Below are 14,550 nucleotides of genomic sequence, written 5' to 3'. Positions count from 1 at the left end.
TACGAGTCCTCAGTATAGCAGCGGTCAATAATTTTCGAAAAACTTCATGCTACGCAAGCACTGACGCACGTTAACTACATGATTAGCTAATTAAAATCCAAGAGCAAACGATAATTAACGGTAATTAGTGGATAATTTTGGAAAATGCGAAAATAAGGATTAAATACTCGTTAAGAACTTAGACACTCGTGAAGAATGACCTATTAAAAAAACTCTGGATCTCGGGGCAGTTTCAGAGCGTTGTAGCAAATTCTTTGACATTTCAAAATTACTGGATGCTGATTGTTATTTAATCAATATTCCAATACAATGTACACGTGATATTTTTATCCTTATTGAACTTCACCTCTTTGTAATAGAACGAAAGGATTGTACATAATGAATGCTACTAGAATACCTCCCTAGAGCGTTGAAAAGTGACACAATTTCATTTCGTTTCAGACGAAATGTTGGACTCACACTTTCTTTGTTAAATTGGTGACTTGAAAACAGGATTTTCAGAGCTGTACCAATACCTTGAGTCTACAGATAAAACCAAATAAAAATCACTAATCAATTCCGCTAATTTTCTAGATTCCACTTACATTCTGTCCCAAACATTTTCCAATAAAAAAAGTTTTATTGGATGGAAACAATCAGTTAAAACTCTTTAGATTTTGTTTCTAGAAATCAAGCAGCTACCTACCAATCAATAAGTGTACGAAGTGCAAATCATACCTGGACTTTTCCCCATAATCTGCATTTTTGGCAGCCAACACAGTCCATTATTCTTGTTATGTTGCGAAATTTTTTCCGAAATTCTTCCTAAAGAAAACATTGCGAGAAAATTAACAGTAAAATAAGCAAAGAAAGTACTATTAGTTTGCCACAGCAAAATGCAATTGACTTGTTTATGAATTATGGTACCAGCCTCTACCTTCAGGCTTTTAGACTTTTCTTCTGTAAACAATATTGTCTCATCAAATGTGTTTGGACAATTTCTACAAAATACAAATACATCAATAGAAGGTAAGTGTTATGGTATTTTTTTCCCGCTCACAATCTGGGGCTTAATTGAAGAACCAGGTGTTGCAGGTTAATGAGCACACTTTGCTTTATCATTGCCTGACTAAATCACCCGACCAGGTGATAATTGAGTAATAGTTTAAAGATGTGGGTGGTATAATTTTGTGGTATAATCAGCTGAAAAATAATCTACCTTGACTGAGATAAAAGCTCTCCAACATATTTCTTCACAATGGCATCCTCTGTCACATTACCAGTGAAGAATCCCTCCTGCTGCCAATAAGGGCCTGCCTTTACAACAGCTCTCCATACAAGAAGATAGAGGAAATAAATATTCTTCAACCAACTGGGACCTACACATGAAAATGCACATATTGTGATGTTACAAAATAATGTGTTTAAGACAAAATAATAGAAGTAACAAGTCCTCCTACACAACACTAGATGATGTCTTGCCTGGAGTTCTGTCAGCTAAGATTTTAGTCAGTGCATCTTACTTATAATGAAGTCAAAAGCTGAAGGTATAAAAACACACCTTGTCCTTTTGTTCTCTCTGGATCAAATCTCTTTTTAAATTCTTCAACATTTGGACGCCATTCAGGCTTCATAAATCCATTTCCTAGTGATAAAAAATATATGCCATAACAAACACATAGATGGGCATGATACCCTAAGACCATTGCGAGACAATGAACTGCTACGTAGTTCTAGTACTATCACAAACCTTTAAACAAATACTGTGCGGAAAGATGTGTGTTGATACTTGCATGCATCCCAGAGATAACACGATAGAACACTCTTTTCTCCAAACACATTTCTAAGACAATCAAGACTGGAGGTTAAATTTGGGCAAGCATGTATCAAAATTTTAGAAACGTGATAAAAAAACTTACGGTTTAACATGGATGATGCTTCATACTTTTCTGTGTACATATTTGGGACCCTAAAAACAACAAAGACATATTATATTAACTATATTTCAAGGTGGTTTTAATCCATTCACTGGCAAAACACATTCAACCTTACTTGAAGCAATTTTCCTTGTAGATGCTGTACCACACTCTGTTTGCTGACTCCCCTTTGTAGTTTGTAAACCTTTCTGGATTTAGTAGTAAGTTGACATACTTTGAATCTGCAGAAAACTCATCTACAGTGGAAGAAGAAAATAGAAAAATAGGAGACTAAGGTTTGCAAGTTTCATAACCATACAACCCTGGCAGATTTGTTTCATTAATTTTCTATTGCAGTGATTATAATAATCATGCAATCAATTGTGCACATTTCTGTGTTTTATCATTAAAGAACCAACCTTCAGGATGACAAAAACTATCTTCAGCATCATCATGATGTTGCCAAGTTTCAAATGCTTGTTTATCTGCCTCACTAAAATATAACATCATATTCAGTTATCTATCTTAAGTGAAATTATCTGGCATTAGCCAGAATAAAATACCAGGTAAGGTGATAAAATTGCCTGCCAATATCTCTTGTTTATAGTATCAATTGTATTGCATTTTTTAAAATTATTTTGAAATTAAGCATATAAACTTTTTCTATTAAAAACTTAATATTACCTCAAATGAACATCAACATCACCAAGCGTGGAATTGTTCCCATCACATTTTTCTTTTTGGTCCTAGCACAAATAATGTAATGCAATAAGTGAGGTTCTATCATCCTCTATCCCAATATCAGTATCATTAGTTATATCTATCATCCTCTATCCCAATATCAGTATCATTAGTTATATCTATCATCCTCTATCCCAATATCAGTATCATTAGTTATATTTAGTTATCAACAGTTATATTATATATTAATTAATGACAATGGATCTTTGTTACCTTGTGATATTGCAGATGTTTACCATTCCCCTTTGAGAATGTGTTAGGTTTATGGTTAAAATTCTTTAAAATGTTTAAGAGTTAAATTAGCTTAAACATGGTAAAATATTATTGAAAGTAATTTAAATTTTAACTGGATTAGCTTAATAGTGTTTTATCTTAACAGAGTAGACTTTCTATTCTAACTAAATGAGACTGTTAATTAAGTACCTTTTTAGAATGATACCCTTTCACTCCAGCTGGGACTTCTTCCTAAATTAAAGATGTATAGTTTTATTGACAAAAAATGCACTGATAATAGACATTATTAATTTAGTTCCAATGTTTTTCTTAAAGCAATGCACCTATTACTTCCAAGGTGCTCTAGGCCTCAGGAATTCTGTCTCCCCCTTCCCTAAATAGCCTATTTATAAGGAGCTTCAAGGTGTAGTGAATATTGATATTCTGTTATGTTAACCTCTTCACATGTCTGTACGGTACAATCTTTCAAACTACAAGTCCAATCATCATGCCAAAATGGACAGGCCCTTTCCAGATTTACCTACATTGAAAAAATATTTGGTTAAACTTGAACAATAGGCACATTCTCTTATCATCTTATCAGGGTTTGGTAAAAGAAAATGTGAAATAACCTGTATTTACCTTGTAAAATTTAAAATAATTTTGTTTTACTAGTTCTAAAATTTGTGGATAGACTTCTTTATTTAGATTATTTACAGTTTCAACATCACAACAACAGTCTTCAACTTTTCCAGTGAGCTGAAAGTACAAAAGTGAATTATCACATTGTTTCATAATACCATGTTTTTATCCTAAATACTTTATCCTAAAAAGTATTTTTTAGTCTTTTTCAGCAAACCTATATCCCACATGTTATGGAAATAGCTATTCAATCTAGTTTGCATAATTTGCAAGTTTATCACTGTGTATAATTGCTATGCAACAAGTCCACATAGGATTGATGTGTTGAGCTTCAATTGGCTGAAACTAAACTTAAAACATGAACAGAAAAATAGTCAACATCAAAAGGTTTAAAATGACACATAAACAGACGTTGTAAATTGGATACAAAAGGACTTAATCTACAACTAATCCATAAAGTCAATTGGGTAGTTAAAAGGGAGTTTTATAAGATAAATTGGCAAAAAAATCCTCATCGGAAAAGGTACTTAAAGGTTAATAGGCCATGACTGAAAGCAAATAAAATTTGCATGGTTTATCATTTTGCAGGTTGTTTTTTCAAAGGATTTTCAACATTACGTTGCATAGTCAGTATAGACATAACAATTTCGGTAATATGATACAGGGCATTGCAATATATTTCATATTTAAACCGTTATCATTCAGTTAATAATAAACTCAGTCATTTCCCTATAGGCCGTAATGATAAATAAATTATGAAATCATATAGTGTTGACATAAATTTCGACGGAACCACAAAATACAGGGAAAAAAATATAAAAACATAGATGTAAACAACTGTATTAGACACTAGTAACGAGGTTAAAGAAAGTGGCCACTTAAAACAAAGAGAATATTCGTGCTACTTCGCACATCTTTCTTGCAGAGGAACACGTTTGAAATATCATCTGTCGATCTGTTAATTTCCTCACTGAAGACAACGAATATTTGCCGCAAATACTTACACTTACTACGATTATTGCCATAGGGAACAAGTACACCTATCACCCACACATGCATGCTACTCGTGATGCATTTTGTAGCCACAAAATTTGATAAAACAGGATAAAAATAATTCGTACGTCTATAAAGTCTTACCTCACAGAAGCACTTGTCATCGCTTCGCTCGTAGTGGCATTTCGTTGAAGGGGAAAATATGGATATAAATAAAATTGTAGGATACAAAAATCTTGACATGTTTAAAATGGCTCTTTATGCGTCTAAATAAAGCTTTATTAAGGTATCCATTGTGTATAAATGACCACCAAACAGCAACTTTAAAATACCAAGGTTTCCATCTTTCTCTCAGAGACTTTTGCATATATACAGCTCAGTGGTTTTGATATAAACAGACTCGCGTGATTCGTGGACGGCCCTCGTGGACAGGGAAATTCTTGTCACATTCTCATTGGTGTTTTGCGTTTACACGCGCCATACACGCGTGGATTAGATAAAAACACGCGAAGAGGGGAAATAAACGAAAAACTACAGCCTTCTGTCGGCGGTTTTGATGTCAAATTATCAAGTGGGTTGTCAGCGCATCAGCGCATGATCAGCAAGATATTTAACAGCTCAGTGAGTTTACAGCATGGTTTACAGGTATCCGGTATATAAGTCAGCTTAGACAGTTCATAGTTGACCTATATATTCATACTATGCTGTTTGATATAAAAAATACAATGGTAGCTATTAGCTAAGTACAATGTTTATAAATATACTTCCATAACGTGCTTTTAAGTTTGTGCTAACGTTTTAAAATTCGGATGTCAATATCTTTATGTTCTTTATATTGACAACATTTGTTTGAATAATTACATGGTGCCATTGTTGTGCTATTTTCCTCCCTACAATAAAGTGTCATTTAAGCAGGCTAACCATTTCTTTAGCCTCATTTCGGTGGTAAACACGTGGTTGCGAACTTGCAGTTAACAGAGAGTTCATTACTTGCAGTTAACAGTGAGTAGTGCACTGCCTTTTTGCTTCGCTGGACGCCGGGCAACCTCGTACCAGGGTTTTCCCTCTTGGAGACGGGTTGGTCATTTGAGCTCTGGACGCAAGAGAATTGCTATATTGTGGGCATTATCTATTATTGCGTGTATCATTGCAAGCCTCACAGCTATTATGCTGTTTGCCAGTAGCGTGAACTGGGAATAAACTTATAAATCCGTAGATTGCGAATATGTTTAAAAGACAGTTTACAGTCTTACAGTTTACAGTGGCGGATCTCTTACTTGGAATAGGAATGGTCATCCGCATCGACGTCCATTATATGAGGGCGACGTCACTATTTTTCCGGGAATCTTTACCCGGGGCTGTTTCCCCTGGAGCAAGAAAAGGCCCATCAGGCGCGGGACTTGGCTCCCTCGATGTATTGGAATTATCTTCTTTCGGGTGTGCATTCTCCTCGGGCGAATCCTTCGTGCCTGCTCTGGACGATGATCGATGGTCGTCGGAAAGAGACGAATTCGACCTTGCGGGACCTGGGTAGGAAATGTTATCGCCTTCTTCAGGTATTGTTATGGCAACGTCATTTGCAGGATCTTCCAAAGGCCCCGGTGATTCGCTCGGAGTTGCACCATCGTCTTCTTCTTTTTTACGCTTCGATTTTTTACCCTTTTTCTTCTTTCGCTTTTTCTTGCCATCTTCATTTTGTAGGCTCGAAGATGACAGCATCCCAGGATCTTCGTCTTCTCCTGGTTTTAGTAAATCATCGTCCGGGTTTTTTTCTGCTTCGTCCTCTTGAAGCTCGGGCTGGTCATCGTCTCCAGGTTGAGGATCCGAAGGTCCTGGTGTTTCACTTGTGCTATCTACTTCATCTTCTTTTTTTTGCTTCGATTTTTTATCACCTTTCCTCTTCTTTCGCTTTTTCTTGCCGTCTTCATTTTGTAGGCTCAAAGATGACAGCATCTCTTGATCTTCGTCCATCCCCAGGGATCCTGGTTTTAACAACTCATCGTCGGGGTTTTGTTGTGTTTCGTCCTGTTGAAACTCGGGCTGGTCAGCTTGACTCAAAACCTCACTCATCTCAACGTCTTCTACGTATTCCAACGCGGCAGTACCAGGCTGCTGAACCTCAGGTATGGTCACAGGAATCACCGACTCATTCGTTTCCTTTTCTTCATCTGAATCGTTTTTCCGTGTAGCTTTCTCGGCTTTCTTCTTCTTTCGTCTAGCTTCAATTTGTCGTTTCTTCGTCAATCTCCCGCCAATTCTATTTGACTGTTCCTCTGCCTCCTCTTCATTTTCTCCTTCCTTCTCCACTTCGTTCTCTGGTTTTGCATTACCTGTCATTCCAAAATTTTCCAACTCAACCCAATCCGGCAAAGGCTCTTCGGGCATTTCCGACTTCACTCGTGACAAAATACTCGCAGCTCGGCTTCTTGTCGCTTCGGGTGTCTTAGTTGGTTGAATGCCAAGTGCGGAGTTTGAAGACTCGGACGATTTGAACCCGCGTTCTTGCAGTAGACTAAGTATAGTTGAGATATTCTGCTCAAGTTGGTTCATCTTTCCGCCCATAACTTCAATTTCGCGTCTAACATCCGATTTCATTCCTGTGATTTCGTTCAAAAGTCCTTCAGAAGCTGATGATGAGTTTTGATAGTCGTTCCAGCGTTTAAAATCGTCGTCGTCACCGCTCGGATCAAGTTCGGCATTTTCCGGAATGCCTTCCATACCGCTTGCAAAGGAATAGCGAGGTTTTGTGGGTTTGATAAACGGTTTGCTCGGTGGATCTGTGTCGGTCATATTCTGACTGTTGGGTGTTCCCAAGTCGCCATTGTTTGAGTCGGTGTCGTAAACATGTTGCTGCATCTCCTCAACCATAGAATACCTGCGGCCCTCCATTCCCTTGGCCATGAAGGTCGATTTTGCACGAGGATGCGCGGAAAGTTTTCGCATTGTTACCTAAATGTAGCAGTAACATAAAGTATTAGGACTGCGTAAGTAGACCAGACGGAGTAGTAGGTTTAGTACGAGTGAGTAGGGATTCGTAGGGTGAACCAGGGGGTAGTTAGGGGATAAGATGTGTGATGGTTCGTTGGTGATTAGATGGTAGATGTTCTAACCTCATCTCTCAGGCAAAATGAAAGTCGGAAAACTTTGGCAAACTGAATTCCATACTCGGGATAAAACGCGAGAGCATTCATTAGTTCATCTCGACCAATCGCGTGAACATCAGCGTAGGTGAGTGCGAACACGTCAGCCACTGATCTACCAACGTCACTGAATCGACAAACATCATCGCCAAACACATCACCTTCACCTAGAACGAAAACGATTGATTGAAGATTTGAGTCTTTAAAATCGCCTTGAATCCAAAGATCACTCAGTTCTCCTTACCCAACAGTCCTACAACTTTGCCTTTCTGCGTTACTTCAAAAGAGCCAGAGCCGATGAAGAACACAGAATCCAGACTTTCCCCTTCATGTACCACTCTCTCGCCTGGCGCCACTCGATGTATGGCAAAGTTCCTCGCCACAGCTCGCAGGACGGCGTTTGACAGTTCGCCGAAAGCTGGTGTGCTGTCGATTATCTTTCGATTGAGGTGTATACATATGTCAGATTGTAAATCTTTAGGACAATTCAAGAGTACCTGTAATGCAAAGATATAAGACGAAATAAATAACGAATTGCAGTTAATCAATTTACTATCGAAATAAGCTATGATTTTATATATTTTCAAACGAAAAAGTATGAAGGACTTTTGAGAGTATACGAATAATGTTAGAATAGCATTAGAATAGCATTAGAATAGAATTAGAATAGCATTAGAATAGCATTAGAATAGCATTAGAATAACATTAAAATAGCATTAGAATAGTATTAGAATGTCATCAGGATTTGTTGTTTATATATTAGGTATACACCTTTGCTGGCTTTGCAGAAACTATTTATAATGTTGCTTATTATTCAATGGATTTGTATACTAAGGTCAGCTCTTAAATTTTGACCATTGTTAAACATTTTCTCACCTGGTTAGTGTCCACTCCTCTATTTAACACCCAGGTGTACATGTAGTAATCAATGATTCTCGTGGAAATTTCTTTCGGCACTTGATAAAGTTTACAAAAGGAACGCATGTTGTCCAGCGTTTGATGGTAACCTTCCGATTTTTTCTGCGCCTGTTGCACAATTGCCGTGACTTGACCAAAAATCACAGCGTAACACAAACCTGGAAAAGATAGAAAGTAACATTAACGAATTAAACGGGTATTTTTTCGTATAACTGTGAAAGTTTGAGAAGATGGCCTCAACATTCTGCATCAAGCTTAGTTTTTTATCTTGTTTTAACCGTGCCGTAAACGTCGTGAGAAGAAAGAAAGAGTCTAAGCCGTTCATCGACATTCACGATAGGGTCGCGACACTGTTACAACCATGTAGAAACCAAGCCTAAATACCTACAAGGCGCGTGTACTGAAAATTTCCAACCCACCTCCAAAAATCATAGTCACGCATGAGAATATTTTCTCAGCCGTTGTGTTTGGAGCGATGTTCCCAAACCCAATTGAGGTGAGGCTAGTGAGAGAAAAGTACAGGGAGGACATGTACAGCGAGGCAAGGGTTGGCTTCTCAACCACAGTACCATTGATGATAACCAGCGGTTGCATTGTCTGTTCCGACATGGCTCGCACCCAGCCGATGTCATCAAATTTGTCGTAGTGGTCAGCTATGGCAAAGAAGATGCATGCCATCCAATGAGCACAAAGGCAGAAGAATAACATCCACAGGATTAGTGTGATGAACCCATACTCCAGGTATTGGTCTAATGCTCGAACCACTCGATTCAGACGCAGTAAGCGGACTGCTTTTAGAAAACCTATCATTTCTGTTATTCCCTGAAATATTAGAATATTTAAAGAATTAATCTAGTATACAGGATAGTTGTTTACAGATACATTAGAATAGCATTTGAAACACTAGAATAACATAAGAATAGCATTAGAATACCATTAGAATATCATAAGAATACATTAGAATACCATTAGAATATCATAAGAATAGCATTAGAATAGCATTAGAATAGCATTAGAATAACATTAGAATTTGTTGATTAGTAGTGTCGTGGTGTTCGAGATGTTCTCTTGTAAAATCAGGCTTTTCTTAATTACTAAATAGCCACCTAAGTTCTTTGTTTTGAGCCTCTGAGCTGATTTTTATCAGGCTCGGCTGATTCCGGGCTAGAATACAAAAAATCTCTCACCCGTCCTACACCCCCACCAATCAAAATGCCTAATAGACCATACGGCAAAGAGGTGACGAGATCCACGAAGAACCAACTTCGGAAGTACGATCTTCTTATCCGCTTAAGATCAAAGACGATGGTGCCATCATCGCCGACGTACGACGTATGGAAATTAAGGACGATGTCAATAAGAAACATAAAGTCCACTACCGTGTCGGCAATACTCATCGGAAGAGAGTCGAACTTAAAGCAGACAATGAACGGCACAGATGTCGCCGTGTAGAGGATGAAAATTAGGATAAACCAATCCCAAACTATCTTCGGTGTCGAGCAATGAAGAATGACGTAACGAGGTGTGTCAGGTATTTCTTGCTTATACTCAGGAAGGATTTTCACGTTGTCTTCCATTAACTGGGTGCAAAATGAAACGAGAAATGTTAGAAATGCGTTAAACTAAATCCGTTAAACAACGAAAGAAAACAGTATTGGTAAAGACAGTCACGGAAATTCGGTTAAAATCTTTGTGCTTAACTTCTCTAGGTACTTTTTTCTTTAGCACTTGAAAGTTGAACTAACAGGAAAGCAGAATTCCTTACTTGATTGATGAAAAGTCGGTTTTTCTCCTCTTTTGCCTTCGAAATCGGGTTGTCTTGCATCGGTTTAGTGTGGAGAACTTTGTTGAATTCTGACCATCTGTGTTTACGATCTATGAATTATAAAGAAGCCTCTTTGTTCAATAATTTTCTTCGGTTATTTAGTCTTGGTAAAGAAAATATAAATTTGAGTCATAAAGTATTTATCAAAGACTTTGCAACTACTTCCCAACCACTGTAGATAAAAAATGAATGGTCTTTCTCGTGGCCAAACTAAAGACCCTGTTACACGGTGCAATTTTTCTCATGGCCAAACTAAAGGCCATGTTTTACGGTGCAACTTGCAATGCAATTCTACTTTTGAGAGATGTATATTTGGGAACAACGAAAGCTTTGTACCGTGTAACATGGCCTTAATTTCGTGTAACACGAGAGAGAAAGGTTTATTTAGCACACTTACAGCTGGGGTTGATGGGTTCTTTAAACTCGGTGATATCTTGAAACGTGAGCAAGAACAGAACACCCTCGTCCAACTCATCATAAACCAGGCCGATGTTTAATAACACCCAGAATGGTGTGCCTAAAATTGAATGAATGGAGCTTTAAATTAATTTTCTAGATCCAATCAAGCAAAACAGAATTTAACTGAACTGAATAGTTTCGTTCTGAGATGTTGTAAAAGGTGGAAACTACATTCAGTCATAAAAGGATCTTTGTGAAACTACAGATTATCAAAGACCTACTAGAGTCAGACGTTATTCTCTCTTCTTGGAGGATGAACCTTCGAGCCACGCGTAAAATGCATGTATAATTGTATTTCCAGGGACGAGGGGTGATCTGGTTTGGTCGGACCTTAAGCTCACCCTAGACCCCAACCTACCGTCTCTTTTGTATAGCAATATCTCAATCTGTGAATCTTTTTTCTCTAGGATGGAACTTCTCAACAATCTCACAGCATCTTTGGTGGTCAGGGACCCGTACATGAAGCTACAATTTGCCTTCTTTTTGACGACCTGATTTTTCTTATAGCCTGTCATCCTAGTGTAACCTTCACTGCAGTACACGATCGGGGAATCCACGATTTGGGCGCTTGCCAACAGGAAGTTCTCATCTGTAAGAAAGTTAGTATCCTAGTAACCCGTCTTGGAATGAGTTTAGGGGTGATAATGTGGTTGAAAATGCATCTCGGGGCTGCTTTTGGGACGTAATTAGCCGCATAAGCTGGGCCAAGAAACAGCCTCATGATGCATCAGTTTCCATCTTACTATCCCAGTACACTCGGAAAAACGAATGTCTTGTCTCATCAGAGAAGAATGAAATGATTTTAGATTCACGAGACTATTATAAATACAGATTATATATGGCAGGGAAAGATTGGCATGTTAAAGGACAATAGCAATCCTTATTTGAAGGTTAGCGTCATGTCGTCATAGGCAGGTCAATCAACTAAACCTATATGGCAATCTTTATACGACGGTAAACGCCTCAAACATGTGAAGGTATAAAGGGACTTATCAATTCCGATATATAGGCACGCGCAAAAGAAACTGACCGAGGAATTTGCGGTTTACTTTAAGTGATAACAAATATCCAGCGAACGAGAGTGTTAGCACAGCAAAATGTTCCACGAAGCTACATAAGTATCTTCCTGAGTTGGAAATCTTTGTTATATATGCATGAGATTATGTTAGTTAAAAGCCAAGCATATGGGACAGGCCAACAGACAAGCTATATTAACTTTGTATTAGGTAAATTGTATTTAAGTGACATTCATAATTTATGTATGTATAAAAAAAAGGTATTAAATTTTCATCAATGTCAAATTTGAAGACTTCATTTACATTTAATGCTGTTTGGCTTTTCCATACGAAGGAAAACGTGATATGTCGTTCAATGAGACAGATATCGTAGTCTTATGCATAGTCCTGACATCACATTTGACTGCCTAAAGGTCATTTTAGTTCCCAAAGGTCATAGTTGAGAATTTTTATGATCGGACAAGTTGATAACGTGATATTACAAAGTAGCTATTCAGTGTCGAGTGAAGGCTGGCTCTAGTTGCGTCGCTTTTTCGGGGGAAACACGTGAAGATACATTGTCATTGACACACGGTCCTAAAATAATGAGTTAATGTTTTTTGCGTAATTGAAGTTTCAGAATATTTTTCATTACGGGAATATCAGTTGCGTTGAGGTAAATCAAACATACCTGCCTATCAAAATTACGTATGAAACACATTAGCAACGACAGCATGCAAAATAAAAATATTCTAGCGGGAATTTCTTTGTAGTTTATCCATTCTGCCTCAAAACATACCCTCAAAAGTTTCTTTCCGCAGATTCCTCCAGCTTTAAAAACATGGAAACATGTCGCCGTATTGCATACAATTTATTCAAACGTGTGGTAATAATCGTTTGTTTTCAGACATGCAGACTTTTTAAATAACGTGCATCTCTTCATTTTGGCGTCCATGACTCGATTACTGAACATTAAACATGCAAATAAGCGTTTGTTTTATTGTTTCCTGAATTGCGACAAACGTATTATCCGCGGTACAGGCTGATTAGGAAAAGTAAACAGCGTTCCACTTTTGTTTCAACTTTGTATAAGATCCTATCTCAGCGTGATCTCGCCTTCCGCGCGATATTCTTGTCAAAAATCTGGAAAGACTGCACGAGAAGCTTTGAAAACGTGGGCAACAGCAATTTCCTAAAATAATTTACGTTCTTGTTGCCATGATTACGTCACGATAACGTAAAAACCCAACTTTCAACCTTGAGACCTTTATCACATCAGTCAGAATCTATTATTTCTTTCGACCTTGAAACACAAAAGCTAGTCGTTCCATTTTACTTCAATTTCAATGTCACTTCTTATAAATCAAATTTAAAACAAACTCAGCCTCAACGGAAGCCCCGAAATTGTTTGCGTGTTTTAAAATTACTCTCCGTGAGACGATTATAGACAGTAGTATATGTGCAAGATTTACCCGAAACTTAACGTTTTATTAAAAAGCGTTTGCATTATTGAAAAATTTGAAGGTAGCTAAACTGCGCACTAAGTTATCAAAGTTGAATATATAATTTTCAAATTGTATTTTTACTTTGAGGCTCTTCTGTGTATTAGCATATATTTCAATCACACAATATATATATACGTATATATAGAAGCATTAAATAACTTTATAGTTTTCGTCGTGAATTGGAACAATTTGAAAGTATTCGTGTGCTATTAAATGCTTGTGACAATGAAGGAGATTGGTTTAAACAAAGTTCCTAGTTGGAACTTTGTTTCCAAACAAAAGACCGTAATCTCAACATGCAGTGTTATTTGATGTTGTGTCAAAAAGTTAAGGTATAGTTAGCTTCAAATTTGTGCTTGCATCAAATATTAGGGAATGTTTAACGTCAAGCGAATACGACTAACTGAAAACAAGGTAAATTAACATACGTGTTCCATTCGTCTTCTTTACAATGTTATCGAGGAACGTATTCTGCGGCACAACCAACCCTCGTCTTCCAGCCATGATGAGCCCAGTGAAGATCTGCTAGTTTCTATAGTATGTGTCGCCAACACGACTGCAAAATGCTATTCTTTGGGACGTTTTATTTCCTTCGGTTGCTGTCGAGTAATTGCGCGTTGAGATCGCACCGAATGTCAGGTGTGCGGTGGTCTCTGATGTGTCAAAACTGCGGTACCTGCTGCATGTACGCAACGCGAGGAAACCTTGTGAACTGTGCGAGAAAACGTCGTGGATGGAGGATCTCGCGATGGAGGAACTCGACATGAAGGAAAAGCAAGGATGACGGCAGGATTTCTGTAGGTTAAGGTGGTGTAAGCTACATCGAACCAGGATTACATTGAAACACTTTGGGTTTGTTTTCTCTCTCGAATTTTCGTCCATGGCATGCGCTCTGCATTGTAAACACAACATTCTCTTTGGCTTAGCGACAGGAGGGATGCGGTCAGTGAAGTGCATATCAATCTAAAAATTGACGTTTTTAGACAAAACAAAACGTGAACTCTTCCTATACACTTTCTAAGTTTGCTATACGCGCTACCCTCCTTTATTGTGAGTTTGAAAGGAAACCGCTATAGTGGTAACCACATCTGATATTTCACTGGCTTGGAGCAAAATCAACGATCCTCGAGCCTCGCGATTCCGTATTCTGCATACCTGCTAAAAACAAACACCTGTTCTCTTCCGATGTAAAATATTTTTAGCTCACCATATCTTACATTTGCC

The 14,550-nt window shown here is 37.8% G+C and overlaps 2 protein-coding genes across 3 annotated transcripts; both read right to left on the bottom strand.

Annotated features, from left to right (window-relative positions):
- Positions 1-259: 259 nt before the first annotated feature.
- Positions 260-4,852, bottom strand: LOC114522230 (ERO1-like protein beta). Of its 2 annotated transcripts, XM_028542870.1 has the most exons (15): positions 4,629-4,852; positions 3,492-3,608; positions 3,307-3,390; positions 3,060-3,101; positions 2,850-2,912; positions 2,580-2,641; positions 2,315-2,388; positions 2,032-2,152; positions 1,899-1,948; positions 1,730-1,822; positions 1,541-1,624; positions 1,199-1,358; positions 917-980; positions 718-804; positions 260-522 (listed from the first exon to the last, which is right to left on the bottom strand). In XM_028542870.1, exons 1-15 carry the CDS (start codon positions 4,725-4,727, stop codon positions 343-345), a joined length of 1,380 nt encoding a protein of 459 aa, XP_028398671.1. In that variant the 5' UTR covers positions 4,728-4,852; the 3' UTR covers positions 260-342. The 2 variants fall into 2 exon arrangements, with proteins under 2 accessions (XP_028398671.1, XP_028398672.1); XM_028542871.1 differs by lacking the exon at positions 2,850-2,912 and having other exon boundaries at positions 262-522.
- A 342-nt stretch (positions 4,853-5,194) lies between these two features.
- Positions 5,195-14,462, bottom strand: LOC114522307 (potassium voltage-gated channel subfamily H member 1-like). Its single transcript, XM_028542969.1, has 10 exons — positions 13,755-14,462; positions 11,185-11,415; positions 10,765-10,884; positions 10,308-10,417; positions 9,730-10,122; positions 8,962-9,364; positions 8,501-8,700; positions 7,869-8,121; positions 7,595-7,791; positions 5,195-7,433 (listed from the first exon to the last, which is right to left on the bottom strand). Exons 1-10 carry the CDS (start codon positions 13,828-13,830, stop codon positions 5,796-5,798), a joined length of 3,621 nt encoding a protein of 1,206 aa, XP_028398770.1. The 5' UTR covers positions 13,831-14,462; the 3' UTR covers positions 5,195-5,795.
- Positions 14,463-14,550: the final 88 nt, after the last annotated feature.

This window comes from Dendronephthya gigantea, unplaced genomic scaffold (assembly GCF_004324835.1).
Source record: "Dendronephthya gigantea isolate DGI-Jeju-01 unplaced genomic scaffold, DenGig_1.0 000022F, whole genome shotgun sequence".
NCBI lineage: Eukaryota > Metazoa > Cnidaria > Anthozoa > Malacalcyonacea > Nephtheidae > Dendronephthya > Dendronephthya gigantea.
The sequence above is the reverse complement of the archived record's forward strand: the minus strand, read 5'-3'. Positions and strand labels throughout refer to the sequence as shown.

Bases quoted from the DNA above. Each gene is read 5' to 3' on its own strand.
- LOC114522307 (XM_028542969.1), bottom strand. From the start codon at position 13,830: ATGGCTGGAAGACGAGGGTTGGTTGTGCCGCAGAATACGTTCCTCGAT. The intron at 9,365-9,729 runs GTGAGAGATTTT...CTAATATTTCAG, and splicing joins TTGGTGGGGGTGTAGGACGG to GGAATAACAGAAATGATAGG. The intron at 8,701-8,961 runs GTGGGTTGGAAA...TATCTTTTCCAG, and splicing joins CGTGACTATGATTTTTGGAG to GTTTGTGTTACGCTGTGATT.
- LOC114522230 (XM_028542870.1), bottom strand. From the start codon at position 4,727: ATGTCAAGATTTTTGTATCCTACAATTTTATTTATATCCATATTTTCC. The intron at 2,389-2,579 runs GTAATATTAAGT...GTTATATTTTAG, and splicing joins GATGTTGATGTTCATTTGAG to TGAGGCAGATAAACAAGCAT. The intron at 981-1,198 runs GTAGATTATTTT...TGTATTTTGTAG, and splicing joins GAGCTTTTATCTCAGTCAAG to AAATTGTCCAAACACATTTG.